The following is a 19,782-nucleotide window of genomic DNA, read 5'->3' on the forward strand; positions in this document are numbered from 1 at the left end:
GGGTGGGGGGAGGGAAAATCAAAGGAAGAAGGACCCTCCTGTTAGACGGACATGCCCACAACACCTGCAGGGCTCCTGGGAAATCAACTGAACCAATCCGCTGCTCCAAAGAAACGACAGGTCATTCCCGAGGGGATTGAGGCAAGAATATATATATATTTGTTCCTGGGGGAGGAGGGGGTGTTGCCAGCAGTTCACAGCAGTTTTCGGCTCTCTCGGCACACAGGAACTAGAACTGCATTGCTGAAGACACTCAACACACAGCAGGGCTAACTAGGAGAATACAACTCGAGGCTAGCAAAGAGGGGAGGGGAGAGAGGAAAAGTGGGAGCACCCCACAGGGCTGGAGTCCTCTGTGCAGAATTTACACGGCTCCGGAGCCGCTGGCCCTTGCGGAGCCGGAGCGAGTCGTCGCGGGAGTCTCGGCTGACAGAACTTCCTTAATTTTTTTGTTTTGTGTGGGTTTTTTAAAAAGAATCGCAGCCAAAATGAAGACAGAACTGCAAAATCCCAAAGTGGCCGCTTTTTCCACTATTTATAAAAACATCAACAGTCACTACGGGGCACGGCCCACTATACTTTTCCCGGAATTTTGGCCCGCTTGCGAGCGATGGCGTCTTCCACCGCCTTGAGCTGCTTCAGGAGCTCCTCTCGCCGTGACAGGGTGCTAGACTTGCCCCCCTTGACGGCCGCAGGACCTGGGTCAGATCCTTTGCCCGGGACACTCGTGACTTTGCTGGAGCTCTTGGATTGAGGGGAGAGCTGGCGTTTCCTGGGAGAGAGAGAGAGAAGGGAGAGGTAGGCGAGAGGCACTGGAAAAACTTCAAAGACATCTGCTCTGGAGGGATCATGAAGGGTGGAAAAGATATCATGAAGTCCAAGTTTCAACTGGATCTCACCATGCCCACTAAACCATGTGGAATCGTGGAATGGCTTGGGTGGGAACTAAAGTTTCATCCAGTCCCCCCCCCCCTGCCACGGGCAGGGACACTTTCCACTATCCCAGGTTGCTCCGAGCCCTGCTCAGCCTGGCCTTGGACACTTTGAGGGATGGGACAGCCACAGCTTCCCTGGGCAACCTGTGCCAGGGCCTAATAACCCTCACAGGGAAGAGTTTCTCCCTAATTTCTGATCTAAACTAATGTATCAGGAAGTGTCACACCTAAGACATGACTCCAAGAGTCGATGGGAGAAAATATGAGGCCTTGGGTTAAAAACTGGCTGAAATAGTAAAAAAAAATTAGCTGTTCCAGGGAGATTCCCAGAATAAACTCGGCACCATGGGCTGTGCCAAGCTCTTGGGTGCAGTGAGCAGCTCAAGGGAGTGGCACAAAGAGGGGCGAGCAGCTCTGGAGAAGCCCCACAATCCCAAATCCTGATAGCCCCTTCCCTGTGATGCCACTGGTTTTTTTGGTGCCCTGGAGAAACCCAGCATGTCTGTAACCCCCTCCCAGATGGGCACAGGGCACATCAAACCCACCATGTGGCAGTGCCAACCCAGAGAGCAGCAGGATTAGAGGGTCAGGAATCATGGATGTGGTACCAGCGCTGGAATGGCTGAGGTTCCTGTTACTGTTGGAAAACAGGACCTGAGGGCCTGAGGCAGGACAGGGCTGCAGCAGCAGGGTGAGGTTTTGGTTTGGGAAGACTCTGAGACATAGAAATTGAGGCTCATTCGTGGCCCAAGTTGGGAGCAGGGAAGGGATGGCACAAGTGCAGCAAGTCAAGGAACACTGGGATGCGTTTGCTTCCAGAGATCCTTGGAGAGATGACACTGGAGAAATACAAAGCAGCATCATCTGGCTACAGGCCTTGAGGGAGGTGTGCCATAGATGCTCTACAACCTTTGGCCCCTGAAGCCACATGTCCAGTCCTGCAATGGGATATTCCAAGCACAGCAGTAGGCATAGCCTGTCAGGAATTTGGACGTGAGCTGGTCACCTGTCACCTCAGGGGATGGCAAAGCGCAAAGCCAGGGCTGTCAGAGGTCACATTTTAACATGTCACAGCAGCAAGGTGAGCCAGGCTGGGAAAAATGGGAATCAGGTACTGGAGCCAGGTGCCAGGAGGAGCTGGGCAGCAGCGGTTGAAGGGGTGTACTCTCTTGCTCATTAACACTATGCTAATGAGGCACTGACTGGGCTCACACCTGACCCACTTGGCTCCTCTTGCTGGGACTGACCTCAAGAAAACCCCTGGGCTCCGGCTCATCTCCGAGCTGGAATGGCTCAGCTTTGCACGGAGCCTTGAGCACCTCTGGCACCTGCCCAGGGAGCTCCGCGTCCTTCCTCCTGCTGTGCTCCATGGCAACTGGGAACTGCAGCCTGAGAGCCCTGGGAGCTCTGGAGCTGCCTTGGGAAGGTGTGAGCCCAGCCTGGCCCACAGAGAGCCCAGAGAACAAGCAGCACTCACCTGTCTGCCTGTGCAGGGGAAGGTTTTGGATTCTGGCCCCTCTGTCGCTCCTGTTTGGGCGATGAGAGTCTCCCAGTCGCCTTCCTGTCGCGAGAGCCTGTTGGGGGAGGAAAAGAAAGGGGAAGATATTCCTGCTTGTCACCAAGGCACAGTTCACTGCTCTACCTGCTGAACCCTCCCAGCAGTGTTATCAGTGTTCTCTTGAAACTAGAACATGTCAAAAAATGGCCCAGTCCAGCAGCAGCCAGGAAAAGACCCTCCTGCAGTGTCCACCCCACTACAGGGGGAGCAGAGAAGCCAGTGAGGGCTGTGCCCCACAGTCCCCTGTACACATCGTCAACTGTGGGGAGGGCACCGGCCTCTCTTCATCCTCCAGCTGCTGGAATAAGGCTCCTCCATGGCATTTTTCGCCTGAAGACCTGTTGGCTCTGCAGTGGCAACGTCACAGGGTGTACTGGCTCAAAGAGTGACAGGTGAGGGCAGCTCTGCTGCTTTTGTAGCCAACAGGACCATCCTTCAGGCAACATCATCCCCGTGTTTGTTCACAGGCTGAGCCGTGATGCCCTGCCTGGAACTGCCATGGGGGCTCAGGGATGAGGGGAAGCTCACTGGGGTCCTGGAAAGGTGCTCAGTCCGTCGTGGCAGCAGCACCTCTGTGTGCCAGGGCATCCCTCTGCTCCTGAGGATGGACACTGTGACAGCCCAGGCTCTGGACACCACAGATCCAGGTGAGACAGACTCAGGGCACCACCACCGACCAGTTTGGTGCTGGAACACTGAGGAGCTCAGTCCCAAGTCAGCCAAGGATATCTTTGCCACTGGGATTTGAGGCTTTAGGGCTTGGACTCCCCATCTGTGAAAGTGTTCCAGGCCAGGCTGGATGGGGCTTGGAGCAACCTGGTCTAGTGGAAGGTGTCCCTGCCCATGGAGTGGGGATGGAACGAGATGAGCTTTGAGGTTCCCTTCCAACCCCAACCATTCCATGATTCTGTGATTTGCTACAGCTTAAAAATTGCTTTATAAGATCAAGACAAGAAATAGTACAGAATTACATCTCTGTTTATATCTGTAAAATGTGCTGGGTTGGCCCATTCACTCGTCTGCAATTCAGCAGCCTGTGAACTAGACCCCAGTGAACTTCAACCTCACCCAATCCCTTCCATGCTGCCTCTGCAGGAGTCGAATGCAACCAGGTTATTAGCACACAAATTCTTGCTGGCTGGGACCCAGAGTCAACAAGATCCACCTACAGTTGAGCCACCAGGGAAAACAACATCACGTGGCAGCGCTGGCTCCGACGTCACAACCAGCCACCTCTGGCTGCCAACTCCCCCCACCCCCCTGTGCTTTCTGGCAGCCACAGCACAGGCTGGAGTGTGGCACTGAGGTCCCTCTCTTTGGATCACCAGCTCAATTTTCTGAGGTGTCACAGCCTCTGGTGAAGACTCAAGGTCTGGGAGAACACTTGGAAAGCCCAAGTCTTTCTAAACATCCAGGGCAGAGTGGATTGTGTCACACACAAGTGGGGAAATCATCTCATTTCACAGGATGGGTGATGCAGGCAGTTATTGCATCCATCCATCCCGGGGCCTTGGCAGCCTGCACTCCCTTTCTAAGCACCGCCACAAGCCTGTCAGTGTAAGATCCACTGGGATGCACTGGAATCCAAGGCAGAGAAAACTCCAGGATGCATTAAAGGAAACTCCTATGACTTAAAATTGTGGAATGGTTAAGGCTGGAAAAGACCTTTAAGATCATCAACCCAGCACCACCACCATGTCCTCAGGTGCCAAATCCACACAGTTTTTCAACACTTCCAGGGATGGGGACTCCACCACTGCCCTAGGCGGCTTCTGCCAATGCTTGACAACCCTTTCCACGAAAAAATTTTCCCTAGTACGCAATCTAAACCTCCCCTGACTTGGACAGCCACATCCAAGGACACCAGCAGTGAGCAGGAGGCTGTGGAGGGATGGATGTGGAGGTGAGAGCTCTGCGTCTTCAAAGCAAGGCAGTTAAGTTTTTGGAGAGGACTTAAATGGACACAGTGAAGCCACAATGGGCACAATGTGCCCCATGGACAATGTGGCAAGGCCAGGTTTGGTCTGACCTCACCCACCTCGGGGCCCCCCTCCGCTGTGTTTTTGCAGCAGAATGGGCAATACAGCCCTGTTATCTGGTGGCAATCACACACTCTGAGGTTTTGGAAGGACACATGACTGTAATTAATCTTCCTGGTTATTGGATTCTTGGAGCAGAGGCTTTCACGGGACATTTGTCACCCGAGCACTGCCTGGAGCAGGAACCCAGAGCAGGAACCTGGAGCAGGAACCCAGGCAGGCAAGGAGCCCTAGGATGGCTGATGTCTCACCTCTGTCAGGGGACAGGTTGGCCCGCTTGGCTGGAGGTGAGGTTGGCCTGTCCTTGTCTGCTGGCTCGTATCTCTTCCTACTTCCTTTGTCAGCTGCCTGAAATGGAATTAGAACAGACAACGGAGCTGAGCAGCCACTTCCCTCCAGGGAACCATCACCTCCCTGTTATGTTACCTGGCTCATGCAACCACCTCTCCCATTAAAGTCTTGCCACCCACCAGTCCCAACCTCCCCTGGATCACGTCATTCCTAACCACCAGAAGGTAACAGCAACATCCCCTTGCACTGGGGGTTAATGCTGTGCTATTTTCAGAAAAGAAACAGGAAAACAGCAGCTTTTTGGGATGTTTTTTTTTCCAGCAGCACCAAGGATAGCAGAATTTAAGGAGGCATGTGGAGCCCTGCCTTTTCCAGGCTCTGAGGGTGCTGGCAGTCATGTGTCACTGCACACTCCTCCCTATGGAGCAGCTTCCTGGCTGAGATAAAGCTGCCTCACGTCAGAGCACAGGGAAGTAGAGAAATCTGCAGCCTCAGACTGTGCCGGGGAATTTGGGCTGTCAGAGCAAAATATTAACGCTTCAAAAACAGGAACCTGCCCACGTGAATGGGGCCAACACCCTGCCCCGGCACAAAATCCCACGAGGCCAAACTCTCCCACATGATCCGGATTGCGATCACCGCTGGAGGCTCCCAACTGGGGCAGCGGGATCAGTGGGAAAGGGGGAAGAGCCAGGTGGGCACACTTTTTACCTCCTGACTCGAGCGAATGACTTGTCAGCAGCTCGTTCCAGTGGGAGGAGAGCGTGCTCGGAAGCGTGCCGGGAGCATGCTCCCAGTGGGAAAGGCCCCGGCACATGTGGGACTCCGGCTGCAGCCTTCGAGCAAGCGGGAAGAGCCCTTGAAGCTGCAGCAGGAATGTGCCCCAGGGAAGCCGCCAACACAGTCGCAAACTGAAGCCACCACAGGGTGTGTTGCTGCCAGACTGGTTCTGTATGCCGCCCTCCAATCCAGCTCCAGACCTTCCCGGCTGAGCTCATCCTGCCAGCACGGAGCCTGGAGCTCCCCTTCTGCCTGTACCCATCCCACCTGCTGCTGGGATCTCTGTGAGGAGGGAATCCCAGACATCCACCCCCCTCACCTTGTTCAGGAGCGTCAGTTTGATCTCCTTGTGCCCACTGAAGCCGCCCTGCTGCGACTGGGGGGCTGAGGGCTGCTGGCTCTGGAGCAGCTGCTGGGATTTGCTGCCCTGGGTGGGTCTGGCTGATTTCAGGAGCTGAGCGGGCACATCCCGTTTCCGCTTCTCCTCTTTAGCACTGTCTTCTTTTTTTGACTTTCCTGTTGAAACCAGAGAGCAGATGTGATGACTTAGGACTGAATCCTTTGGAGGGCAGGGCAAGAGGACGCTCCTCCAGGGACGGGAAAAGCCCACACCAGTTTACACGGCACGTGGCCCCGGGGTCAAAGGATTCAGGAAACCAGAATTTCCACAGAGGGGAATATAAAACACAAAGAACAAAAGGCTTTTGCTGCCAACTCTGCAACAGTCTAAAAACAACAAAGAAGAGTAACATGATACTGGAGTTGTCCAGATTTTCGTTACCTTCCAAGGGTGAAAGAGAATAAGAGAGGCAGAACTCTCAGGGAGGTAAAGGCATGAGACAGCCAGAGTCACAGGGATGGAAGGATGTGAATGTAAATTTGCTCCATGGCCTAACCCTGCCCAGGTGACACCTTTGGGCTCCCCTGCTCTGTGCTTAACGATTTTCCTGGAGCCTGCAGTATTCCCAAGCAAGCTGTATACGGATCATTGCTCTTCCCTTCTTTTCCCAGGACTCCATAGAGGAAAAAACACTAAAGCAGGTACCTCTACCTTTCTTCTGCTGGGCTGGGGTGGGGGAGCGGGAGCTGGCCGAGGACACGGGGCTGGCCAGGTCCGCGTACATGTCCTCGGAGTCGGCGCTGCGCACGGAGCTGCTGCTGGACGAGGCACTGGACACTGAGGAGACGCTGCTCACGCTCAGGGACCTGCAAAGAACCAACAGTTCAAGAAAGTAATAACAACCAGGCAGCGGTGAGACCTTTCTCCATTCCCCTGGCTGGATGTCAGGAAGCTCACAGGCAGGCAATGAGCAGGAAAAAAGGCCGCGTGTCCTGGGGTGCTGATGATATGAAAATTCCCAAACATGTAAGAGGTACATCTAGAAAGTCATTAAGGCAACATGTAAACATGTAAAGGATTAAGACAACATGTAAACAGGTCACTGTCTGCCCAGAAAAACAAGGAGTGAAAGCAGGGTGTGCTATCACAGGTCAGTGTTATGGCTCAGGGCAAGGGTTCCCTGGCAGGGTTTCTGGTGCTGGCAAACGTTACTGTCACGACAGGTAATGACAGGGAGGGTGCCTCCAAGATGCTCATTTCCTAATAGAGTTCAAGGCCAGGATGGACAGGGTTGGAGCAACCTGATCTAGTGCACGGGGAGGGGGTTGGACTAGATGAGCTTTAGGTCCCTTCCACCCCTAATCATTCCAGACGTACGTTAACTCCATGAATATTCAGGCAGCCTCTCCAGCCTGTTCCACAGGCCATAGAAACCTGCCCTGCCAGCAAGATCCAGGCTCCCTGGCTGGAGGCTGGATTGGGATAACTGAACAGGCTGTGGCAGCTTCAGCACAGACCAACCCTGCTACAAACTGCAGAGTCTGTACCTGCTGGCATCATAGAATCATGGAATATTCTGAGTGGGAAGGGATCCACAAGGATCATCAAGTCCAACTCCCATCCCTGCACAGGACACTCCAACAATCCCACCCTGCCCCTGAGAGCATTGTCCGAATGCTCCCTGAGCTCTGTCAGCCTTGGGGCCGTGACCACGGCCCTGGGGAGCCTGTTCAGTGCCCGACCACCCTCTGGGAGAAGAACCTTTCCTGATATCTGACCTTAACATGATCGAGCTGAGCTCTGAGAGGTCACATGGACTGTTGCAATGGTGACAGGATGAGCCGGGAACTCATTGTCCACGCTACAGGATGTCACAGCAAAGCTGGTTTGGGCACACACTGTATTTCCTCTGTTTCCCCCTTCCCCACACCCCTGGAGGAGCAGCACCCACAGCCCCAGAGCCACACAAGCAACTCCTGTGTTCAATTTTCCCACCTGTGCCTGCCTCTGTGAAGCTCTTGCATCACCCCTGAGCTGATGAATGTGACAAGCATGTAGTAAACAAGTTTGGATTTCTGTAAAATAACGCGGATGTTGAAGCTTGGAGTTCCACAGAGTTCAGGGATGTGAATTAGAGCTGTTCAGAGCCAAATCCTGCTTAATCCACTAGTTTTGCACTACAGGTCTACCCTTAAATCTGTGTCCCAGGGAAGTGCTGTGTTTCAGGGCTCTGCCTGTGAGCTTTCAAGGACTGTTGTGTGTGAACAGATGTAAAAGCCTGAATGAATGACTCGAAAGAGGTTTATTTCATGACTCTTTGCTGGAGGGAGTTTGGTGTTTACACATCCCACAGACTAACAGCCTTAGAACTGTTCACTTGGGGCTAAACACAAAGGGAACTGGCTGTGCAACTTTGCCAGCAAAAAAAATATAAAATCATTAGCTGGGCCTTTCAGGGATTTTCTGACCTACCTCTTCTGACAGGCCAAGCATCTTCCCTAAGGACATGCAAGAACCAGAGGTAGGAGAGCTTTGGGAGAGGAAAGCTCTGTAGCCTGAAACTGTTCACTTGTAAAGCAATTAGGATGTGGCTATAAGATGATTTGGTAGCAATTAAGGTTAAATGGGCAGTTGGGCACACATGACAAGATAATTCCCCGAATAAACCACCAGTATCATAGAATCATGGAATGGTTTGGGTTGGAAGGGACCAGAAAGATCATCCAGTTCCATCCCCCTGCCATGGGCAGGGACACCTTCCACTAGACCAGGTTGCTCAAGGCTCCATCCAGGGTCTCCCCACCCTCACAGGGAAGGATTACTTTCCAATATTCCATCTAACCCTCCCCTCCTTCAGCTTAAGGTCATTCCCCTTCGTCCTATCACTCCATGTCCTTGTGAAAAGTCCCTCTCAAACACTGTACTCTTGTCACAATTCAGTACTTGGGATCTGTAACACAAAACCAACTTTATCCCACCTCCCAGTCCCCTGAAATCTCTGCTACTGGAAGTTACAGAGAGTTTTCACTGCAAAAAACCACAATAGTGAAGAACAGTCACAATCTCTCCTATTTAAATAACAGTAATGAAGGGTCAAGGGTGTACCTGGATTTCCTGGACCCAGATGGGGAATGGGAGACTGAGGCAGAGGATGATCTGGAATGAGATCTGGAGAGAGACCGAGACAAGGACCTGGATCGGGAGCTGGAGCCGCTGTAGCTGCTGGCACTGCCACTGATGCTGCCACTGATGGTCCTCCTGCAAGACAGCAAGTGACACCATCACACAATAGTAATTGTAAGGAAAAGGAGAGAGAAAGGGGGAAAAACCCATGAGAAACAAGTGATACACAACAGAGTTGCTCACCACTCTCTGATCAGTGCCCTGAGCAGTGATCGGCCCCTTCCAGCCACCTCCCCCAGTTTATACACTGGGAATGATGTTCTGTGGTGTGGAATATCCCCATTTGGCCAGTTTGGGTCAGCTGTCCTGCCTGTGCTCCCTCCCTCCTGAGCATGGAAACTCAAAAGTCCTTGACTTAGGGTGAGCTACTGAGCAACCACCAAAACATCCACAAATTATCAACATTATTCTCATCCTAAATCCAAAACACACCAGACACTAAGAAGAAAATTCACTCTATCCCAGGACAGCTTCCTTCAAATTAGAACTGCTACCTGAGTAATGCGGTGGGATATCTTGTATTTCAGGCTGTACAAATAACCCTACACATTTTTGGGACTAGAACACTATTCCTAACATAAATACAGTTGTTTTGTCATTTGGAGAGTGTAGGGCAGTGGGTATAAGCATGAAAAAAACCACCCTGAAACACCAAGACTGGAATAAAGAATAAGAGAAGGTGGCTAAAAACATCTGAGATGAATATTAATCATTAACTGAAGTAAGAGAAACAGAAACTAGAACTGACAGAGTTTCTAGAGAAAAGGAACTGTCATCATGTTTTCACCAATGGAGACAAAATTGCACAGCCAAGGCACTCTGCTCTTGGGAAGAAGGAGGAGATCCAATGCCATAGAAAATTAAGAACTGACTTGGGATGCTTCTGAAAACCTGAGTGGAAAACAGATCAGACCCACCTTCAAAAATATTCAATGATCCAAGAAAACCATTTATGTCTTACTGCAGGCATGAAACATGAGGCTCCTTGTGCGCTCATAAAATGGGTATTTCTAGGAAATACATTTCTTACACATCAAACTGCTGCTTCCACAGACCAGACACAGAAGTACCACACTGTTATGTCACTTGAAATAATGGAGTCACATAGGATGAAGGCAGGAAGGGAAAGCAGGGCAGGGAGCCAGGAAGATGTGTACACACCCTTTTCATTGCTGTACCACCTCCACAACCAGCACCTCTCAAAATTGCCTTTTTCCCCCCCCCACTCCAAGCCCTGATTTTGACACAATTCATTTTTCCACCTGCTTTATGCCCCCCACCTTCAGAGGCAGGAGACACTTGCTGTGGCAAACATTCACCCCCTACTTCCTCCCTCTCTTCCCATTTCCTCCCTGCCCCAGGAAATGGATTTATCCTTTAACACTGAAGAGCACTGGTGGTACTCTGGAGAAGAACCCTGGATTTGCTGTATCTTCCAGGAGATCAAGGCTCACTCCACCCGCAGCTCTCTTACCTCCTGGGTGGAGTCCGTGTCTGACGTTCCTTCCTCCTTGCCTCCCGATTATCCCCTGGCTTGGCTGACTCTGGAGCAGCTGTTGTAATTTTAGTGAGTGGCTGAGGGACTGGAAGGGCAGCAAGTTTCTTCACAGATTTGTCACTGTAAAAATGACAATTTTCACTTGTGTGATCAAAGTCAGTAGGTACAAACCACAGACATTCTCAGAAGTGATGAGATATGCTCAGGTTTGTTATTGATTAATGTTATATTGACTATGGAATCATGGAATGGTTTGTGTGGGAATGGACCCTAAAACTCATCTCATTCTACCCCCTTCCATGAGCAGGGACACCTTCCACTAGACCAGGTTGCTCCAAGCCCAATCCAATCTGGCCTAGACGTGATTCCTGTAGCTACAGACACTTGGATATTTCACTTAAACACATTCAAACACAGATTTCCCTCAAGAGGTTTGTTTCCCATATTCAATTCACCTTTTTAGAGACAAATTACTACAAAACAGGCAATTTGGGAGATATTTGACTTGCAAATTAACTCCTGAAGTAGACTGTGTGAATCACTGTTTCTTATCCATTTAATTCCAAGCATTTTTATCCCAAACACATACACCTACTTAAAATCTGCCAGTCAGGCTTCAAGCATGAAATGCACACAGTTAACAAAAAGACTCTTTTTCACTCCATCACACAGATCAGGAAGATGCACAAGAGCCTGTGTGTGCAAATATCCCTTGGATCCACACCTTGGATTGTGTTTCCCTGTGGAAAAATGGATGGGAATACCACTGTGCTATTTAGCACCCACTGTGTGAGATGGGAATCACTGTGGCTCTTCAGTGCTGCTCAGTTCAGGGCTCAGAGCACTCCAACCTCTGCTCTGACAGCTGGATATTGCTCAGCATATGATCATGGAATGGTTTGGTTGGAAGAGACCTTAAAAATCATCCAGTTCTATCCCCCTGCCAGGGGCAGGGACACCTTCCACTAGACCAGGTTGCTCCAAACCCCACCCAAGCTGGTCTTGAACACTTCGAGGGATGGGGCAGCCACAGCTTCTCTGGGCAACCTCTGCCAGGGCCTCACCACCCTCACAGGGAAGAATTCCTTCCCAATATCCCAGCTAACCCTACCCTCTGGCAGTGGGAAGCCATTCCCCCTTGTCCTGGCACTCTAGGCCCTTGTCCAAAGTCCTTCTTCAGCTCCCTTTAGGCACTGGTACATGCCAGCACTCATTAATCAGGGAGGAGGTGGTTGTCTCCACAAAGACAATGTTAATTCCTCCTCTTGTGCTCAATATCTGCATTTATCCCCTGCAGAACACAAGATTAGGCACATGCCATGTTATCCAGTGAAAATAATCCCTGTCCTAGTGCTGTGGTGTTACCAAACCAGCACTGCAGGAGGACTGGGAGGGTGCAAAGACATCAATGCAGGCGCTGAGCGAGGCCTCTGAGGGCTGAGCCCTGAGTGGAGAAGGAAAAAAACCCCAACCCCCAGGTTAATAAGGTACAAAAAAGTATGGCAAAGGGGATTGTCCCATATACTAGAGAATTTAGGGGGATTCCCATGGTGTCACTTACTTGCAGGTCACCTTAAAAGAGGTGACATCACATGGTGTTGTGTCACCCTCCGACATATCCGTAATTTACTGTTGTAGAGTTTGTGAAATAGCAATTTCAGGAATTTAAAAGAGCAGGAGCACTGTCACAATGTGCCAAAACCACCTTCATAGTCCTGTTTTCATTTGTATTCCAGTGTTAAAAGTTGATGAAGCTGAACTATTTCTTTATTCTAAGGCTGTGCATTAACCAAAGCCACAGTAATGAATTAAACTTTCATAGAGCTCCTGTATAAATATATCTGCACACACAGTTTAAGGAGTAAATCAGGCACGTGTTTAAACACTCATATATACATGTAATATTTAAGGATACTTGTACAGCTTAACTTGTGTTTAGTAAGTTAAAGTGTCATTATTTAATTAAATATGCCAAGCTAAACACTCTTCTATGCAGGTTCTATTTTGTAGCTTTCATTTCTTCCTTCAGCTGTCAACCAGACTGTAGAATCCCAGGATAGTTTGGGTGGGAAAGGACCTGAAAGATCATCCAGTTCCACCCCCTGCCATGGGCAGAGACACCTTCCACTATCCCACATTGCTCCAAGCCCTGCCAACCTGGCCTTGGACACTTCCAGGGATGGGGCAGCCACAGTTTCTCTGGGCAACCTGTGCCAGGGCCTCCCCACCCTCATAGGGAAGAACCCCTTCCCAATATCCCTCCTAACCCTGCCCTCCTTCAGCCTAAGGCCACTGAAGGTCCGAAGGGTCTGACTGGGGGATCAGGCTCCTGTTTGGACTCTGCACTGGGGTATCCAGAGGGAGATGAAGCCTTACCCTTTCCCAGGAGGTGGCAATAACTCCCCTTTAGCCTTTGCCAGCGGCTTGTGTGGAGACGGTGTTGGAGAAGGAGAGGGAGAAGATGAGAAGGACCGTGACCTAGGAAGGAAAAGACAGCTCAGTCTCTGGGATTGCAAGAGGTTTTACTGGCTTTCAGTGCATTTAGACACTACTCCTTCCTCACCAGGGAACTAGTCCTGAGCTTAAACTTCATTTATATTTGGACACTGTTCAACAAAACTTAATTTGTGGCATCAGACAGTGGTAAAAGCAGAAAACAAAAGGAAAAAATAGGGTCAGCTGGAAGAGAGGCACTGCAGGTATTCCACACCAACACCTGAGGCTGTTTCCATACTCTCTGGATTCTCTCCTAAGGGAGAATATCTATGTGAAAATAAGGATTTTGACTTGCAAGTTCAGCATGAATTGCCTCAACCTGTTTAATGCCCTGTAACTCCTGGTGCAGCTTATCCTTTAAACAGCAGCAAAACCCCCAAAACTTTGGAAGAAAGACACAAAAAATACTCCTAAATCTAATATTTAATACAAGGTGAAAAACGTAGTGCATCTCAAAGGCAACAAATCAAAGGGCAGGAGCAGTTTCCCAAGCCCAGGACTGACCTGAGCTGAGCTACTGGCAGGACACAACATGTGCTCAGGTGATTCATCCCGCTGCCAAGACTGGAAGTCCCTCTGTTGAAACCCAGTACCTCAGAAAGCCGGACACCTGGATGACAGGCTTTCTGAAGAACAGTTAGGGACCAGGGTGTTCCTCACTCTCCTACATTCAGGGAGAGGCCCAAGTGGGTCACCTACACCTGGCACTGTCCTGCAAGCAGCAGAGTCCAGAATGGGGTAGATGGGAGAAGGTCAGACTGCTCCCCAAGTTAGACCAGCTTCCACCTGAGCCTTTCCTAGGAGAAACCAGGTCTCTTGTGATCCACTCTGTGTGAGCTGAGACCTGAAGAGGTGCCTATCCAGGGAGCCAGTTCTTCTACTATGTATATTCCAGACTTGGGAAACTGTCTGCAGGGGCAAGGAAGTTGCAGAGGAATAAACATCCCTCTGTTTAATCAGCCTGGGACACTGAATTGCTGCTTTGAAGTGCCAGGACTATCACAACACACAACTGCTTTAATAAAGAAATGTGATTTGCCTCTCGAAATAGAAATTCCAGTGCCATAGAAAAGAGATGCCGGTGAACTTCTTCCAATCTTAAAATGCAAATGATGGGAATGTTAATTTACCAGAGGCATGGGGAAGGGCCCAGCCACAACAGCACCATGCTCATGGGTGGGAGGACTGGGGAGAGGAGGGGGTGGCTGATGGATTTCCTTCATCCAACATCCACACTGGCAGCCTCCCTCACTCAGGGAAGTGGTTTGAATGGATTATTTCAAGAGCTCATTATTTGCCTTTAAGTGGCAGCAAAAAAGAGCTGTTAGAAAACCAGTTTTCCATTGGTTCCAAATCCCAGGAGCCATTACCTGGACCTGCTGCCTGAGAAAGAGCTGTGCCTCGAGGAGCGACTGGAGTAAGAGCTGTAGGAAGATGATCTGGAGCGAGATCGTGAGGAGCCTGAACCAGAATAGGTGGATGAACGAGAAGAGGACCTGAAACAAAAATATTAAAATTTATAACCTCTTAAAAAGTCCTCTGAGACCTGAGTCTCCAAGTATGTTTCTCCCAAGTTCTGCTCCAAAAACTACCTGCCTTCTCTCCTCCTATCAGGACTGCAACCTATCTTCAGCTCCCTCTTTTCATTAAGGCAGGATCCTCTTCTTCCAACCCTCTTTGCACCCTTAAATAAGCCTCCCCTTCTTTAGTTATTGATTTTCCATCTTTTTTGGGAACTGCTTCCATACATTTTTATGCCTTTTCACCAGACAATGCCTGACAGGTCAGGGAAAACAGAAAAACCTCAGGTGCAGTGATCCCAGCAAGAAAATCTGCTTCAGGAGGGCTTTGGCTTTTAGATTCCTATCTCCAATTCAGCATGTTCCTCATTCCTCTGGGATACTTTCCCCCCTTTTTCAAGAGCTTCAAGTTCAAACATTCAAAGAAAACGGATCCAGCTTCTTCCTCGAGGCTCCCAGATCCAGGGAGTTTCTTTCTGAATGCCAGTTTTGATCTTATTTTACACCTGTTGGTTTCCAAGCCCCACTCCAGCCTCTAAGGCTCTGTAAAACCTCCACAACCCCAGTTTTTCCCAGTAGCATCAATATGCTCTTACTGGAGTGGGCTCACCTCATCTCTCCATCTCTCCTGGAGTGACCAAGCTCCAATTTTTACAGCTTCCAGCTCTTTGTGCTCCTATTAAGGTTAGTTTTCATCTAGATCAGTTACCAGATGTAACGGCAGTAACAGCCAGACTGTATCCAGGTCTAACTGACCTGAAAATGTCTTTTCCAAGGACTTGCTTTTTCCTAATCTTCAAAAGGTCACAGCACAGCTCCCACAGTTTTCCCTGCCCCCTTTGGATTCCATGCCACTACCTGTTCATAGGTGTTACTGAACAGCAGGTCTTGAACTACTTTCCCAAACATAAAATCATGGAATGGGTTGACTTGGAAAGGACCTTAAGGATCCGTCCAGTTCTACCCCCTGCCATAGGCAGGGACACCTTCCACTAGACCAGGTTGCTCCAAGACCCGTCCAACCTGCCCTTGAACACTGCCAAGGATGGGGAATCCACAACCTCTCTGGGCAACCTGTTCCAAACACCTCGACACCTTCCCCGGTGCCGAGTCGGCCACATCCAACTCCTGGATACGCTAATGGATGTGCCAGGCTCTCTACCCTCCCTCACCTGGAGGAGCCAGAGGCAGAAGCTGAGGAAGCAGAGGTTTTCCGGCGCCTCCGAGCACGGCTGGGGGACACGGACACGCCGAGTTTCTTTTTGGGGGACTTGGATCGGCGCCAGGGATCCTTCCACTCGTCCGCCCGCTTCGACTGGGCCGTGCCGAGCGCGGCCGACTCCTTGTCCTTCTTTGGTGGCTCAGGCTGACGGCTGGAAAACAAAGAGGAGTCAAGCAGCTGGGATTTTGAGGGAGGTTTATAAAGGAAGATTCACAAGGATCCAGGAAAAGATATTAGACATATAAATATATTTTAATAAAACACATAAATAGATACACAGGGTCATGAAAATACCCCATAAAGTCATCTCTCATAGCTGTACCAGCTTAACCTCCATTGCAGAACGTCCAGCATCATTTTGGGGTGATAAAGTGATAACTCACAATTTGTAAACCAGTGTCTGCAATTTTGCAAACTTCTTTGTCACACTGACTGAGTAGTGACCTCCCAGCTGATTTCAGGTTCAGCTTTTGGCCTCAAAGGAATGGACATAAGAAAGAAGGAAGGGAATGGGAAACCTGGTTCTTCCTGCACCTGTAGAGATGCAGCAGCCCAATGCTGGCAAGCAGTCCCCAGTGCAATGGAGAGTAGAGTCACTCAGAAGAGATTCATCCTGAATTATTCTCCTACAATTCCCTTATCAGGACATCGCGTGGGGCTGTGTCAGAGGCCCAGGCACAGTGACCTGTTCTCACCCTTCTGAAGGGAATGGCTCCTCCCTCACCTGAGCATAATGCAGCTCATCATGGCTGATTTATCACTGGATTATTCTCCAGGTGCTTTTAAAAACCACCAAACGTGTGGAGGATGTGACCAGTAAGGCCAGACACCCTACATCTTCTCCCTTCCCTTTTAAGGGTTCTACTCCCATTTTCCCTTTTTTTTAGTTCTCCAGGTTTCCCTTCTCCTCCCCAGCTCTCTGAAAATAATCCAGGGCACCTGCACCAGACACTCCCTTAAGTTCTCCAGGATGAGTTTCTTCAGGATGAGACTTTATTACCTCTCTTATCTATGGGTGGTTTAACTTTGAATTTTTCCTTGCCCTCAGTAACCTGCACCCAACTCCTCAATCACCCGCTTCTGACCTTCTCCCTTGGGTTTTAGGCGAAGTTTCCGCTGGAATAAAGCTTTATGAAGTGTGTTGCACTCATGAAATTACCAGGACAGTGATGTGTTTGTTCCTTTTCTCCAAATAATTAACTCTATGAGAATTTGGGGGAGGAAAGGCCCCTTCCATGGCTGGGTTCAGCCAGTACCACCCCATTAGTCACACGACTGAAGTAACCACTCCCCACCCAACTTCCTCTACCTTTTAAGATAAAAAAGCCTCCTCCACTTTTTTCTAATAATTCCAGGGACTCTGCTTCTTGCCTCAACACTTCAACAGACAACAGGATAATTAAAGCTCTTGGTTAGCAGCCTGTTCAACCCTTTGAAGGCTTCACTAGTCACCAAGGAGCCTCATCCCCTCCTTGCTGGCAGTGTTACCTCTTCCTGGCTCCAGAACTTGGATATGCTGACCTAAAAATCCAGCATCCAACTCTTTCCTTATCTTTGCTGATATAAAGGCAATTGTACTCTTAGTCCCACATCTACCTCAGTATATTCACAGTTTTACACGAGGAGAAACTCTTCTTTCGCCTTCACCTCTCCCACAAATCTCATTTCATCTTCAAAAGAGGACAATTACATCTAACATGCAAAACTGCCTGGTCAGGGAGTCCCGGGCAGGGCTACAGCTCAGCGTTATTCATTCCATCCTCACCCTTTCCAACATTGCTCCAACACACACTATTTAACTCAGCACATGACATTTGCAGTGGGATGGTTGAGTTTTCCACGTTACAGACACAACTCCATGAGTATTTAATCATGGAGGAAGACCACGACCCTGAATATGGGGTTGAGACACACTGGACCTATTACTTCTACCCTGATAACAATAAACAGTCATAGCTAGGGCCAAGGTCTCCTTCCAGCAGCTGTTTACAAACTTCCAGTTTACAAACTCATTTTGAAGCCATTTTGACCTCTGGAATATCCTCAAATCAACCAAGTGCAGAGAAGGAAGAAAAAGAAGGCTGGGAGCAGCCTACACACCTTGGATCAAGAGCAGAATAAACAGCAAGGAAAAGAGGAGGATAAAACCATGTGAGGATTCATGGATAACGCTCTAATATCCTGATCCTATGTCCCTTCCTGAGGGATCACTGTCTGCAGCTTGGGGAAGTGCAGAAGGGATTTTCTGCTGGCACAGGAGAGCAGAGGCATCATCCATCTAAAGTCCTGGGTAAAACCTGTGGATAAGCTTTTCCTGCAGTGTCCAGGCTTGCGAAAGCCAACAACTGTGCCAGGGGAGGGTTAGGTTGAATATCAGGGAAAGGTTCTTCCCTCAGAGGATGGCTGGGCACTGAACAGGCTCTCCAAGGCAGTGGTCATGGCCCCAAGGCTGCCAGAGCTCAAGGAACATTTAAACAACACTCTCAGGGACATGGTATGATTTTGGGGTGTCCTGTGCAGGGCCAGTATTTGGATTTGATGATCTTTGTGGGTCCCTTCCCACTCAGGGTATTCCATGATTCTGTGAACTAATGAACAACCTTGTCCCTCTCAGGCTCAACTCCCTCCTGCAACAATTTTCAGAAAGAAAAACCTCCTGGAGAATTTATCATCTTCCTAAAAACCAACTCACATTCACATCCAACAGCCCATCCAGGGAGCTGGAGCTCAGCTCCAACTCCATGTGGGAACAACTTAGGTTGAACTCCTCAGCTTGGAGCAATAATGACTCTGAAAGCAAATCTCATTACTTGCACCTATTACCTGCTTTGATGCAATTCTCTCTGGATGAAGTCACTTTCTGGAGGAAAGGTTTTTTTCCCTGGGAAAACCACAACAGAAAGCCTCATTTTGGGATATGCTTGGCTTCTACACTCAGCAGTAAATACACTACAGACAAGGAAGATGATGCTCATGTCAGGACATTTTCAAAGCCTTTCCTCAAGAGCTGCGTTCCCAACCTGTGGCATCACCAAATAAACTCCTTCAACCTAAAGTGAGGGACTGGCAACTGATGCTGCTCGGCTCCACTTCTCCAGTGGAATTCAGGAGTCAGAGCTGAAAGTGAACTGGAGCCAATGCCAAGAGGAACATCCCAATTCAGCCTGCAGTTCCACTGAAGACACCGTTGGAAGATGAAAAGGAGGAGGTTTTCTCCTTGCTTTCACTCTTGCAACCAGGTAGTTTTTCCTTCCCATTTTGTGCTGAATCTGGTGCTTGCTGGAGTTCCCAACTCCTTAATTCAATAAATTAAGAGATAAGAACGGTTTGCTGCTGGGTCAGTGAGTCCAACCAGCAGGGTCTGACCAGCTGCAGGAGCTGAGCCATGAAGAAGAGGAGGGAAGAATCCCAGCTGTGCCGGGGTGGTGAGCCATGGGATCACCTGAAGAGTTCATCCTCATCCTCAGCAGTTTCCCAGGCTGCAGGCAAACCTCACACACTTCAGCATGGAGAGGGGTTGGCAAAAAAATCCACTTGTTAATCTCAAAATCCTTTTCACCAAATTGCAATTTTTAGGAAACGTTTCCAGTATTGCAGAATTAACTCCTTAATTAGCCTGGTTTTAGCTGAGGCGTTAAACCACGACTTAAGTCTATGCCACAAGGTTTAAAAAAAGTAAATTACAGGGAATAAGAGACAAGACAGACTGACCAAAAGCACCTTAATTTCCTTCCAGAGCCCCAAGGATCACTCAGGCACCAGCATGGGCTGCAGAGCTTCGCTATTTCCAAAGCCCATTTTTCCCTTAAAACAACTAAAAGCTTTATTTTCCAGATCGAACACGTTGATGCCTCTTTGGCTGGAATTTAATGACAGCAATTAAGAGGAGAACTGAAGCTGAACGTGGCTTTGGCAAGGAG

The 19,782-nt window shown here is 49.5% G+C and overlaps 1 protein-coding gene across 6 annotated transcripts in view; it reads right to left on the minus strand.

Moving 5' to 3' along the window:
* Positions 1-452: 452 nt before the first annotated feature.
* ZC3H18 (zinc finger CCCH-type containing 18) overlaps positions 453-19,782 on the minus strand; it is a 40,058-nt gene continuing 20,728 nt past the window's right edge. For 4 of the 6 annotated variants that reach the window (XM_027890315.1, XM_027890307.1, XM_027890290.1 and 1 more), the window contains 10 exons: positions 15,813-16,013; positions 14,491-14,616; positions 13,001-13,102; positions 10,601-10,744; positions 9,049-9,201; positions 6,649-6,809; positions 5,923-6,119; positions 4,784-4,880; positions 2,413-2,509; positions 453-772 (listed from right to left, as the gene is read on the minus strand). In XM_027890315.1, coding sequence (XP_027746116.1) covers positions 574-772; positions 2,413-2,509; positions 4,784-4,880; positions 5,923-6,119; positions 6,649-6,809; positions 9,049-9,201; positions 10,601-10,744; positions 13,001-13,102; positions 14,491-14,616; positions 15,813-16,013 — 1,477 coding nt within the window. In that variant the 3' untranslated portion in view covers positions 453-573. The remainder of the gene's footprint in view (positions 773-2,412; positions 2,510-4,783; positions 4,881-5,922; positions 6,120-6,648; positions 6,810-9,048; positions 9,202-10,600; positions 10,745-13,000; positions 13,103-14,490; positions 14,617-15,812; positions 16,014-19,782) is intronic. The other 2 variants (XM_027890301.1, XM_027890281.1) reach the window with 1 other exon arrangement.

The sequence above is a fragment of the Empidonax traillii genome, unplaced genomic scaffold (assembly GCF_003031625.1).
Source record: "Empidonax traillii isolate 1590-97213 ecotype Southwest subspecies unplaced genomic scaffold, ASM303162v1 scaffold13:size3042203, whole genome shotgun sequence".
Lineage (NCBI taxonomy): Eukaryota > Metazoa > Chordata > Aves > Passeriformes > Tyrannidae > Empidonax > Empidonax traillii.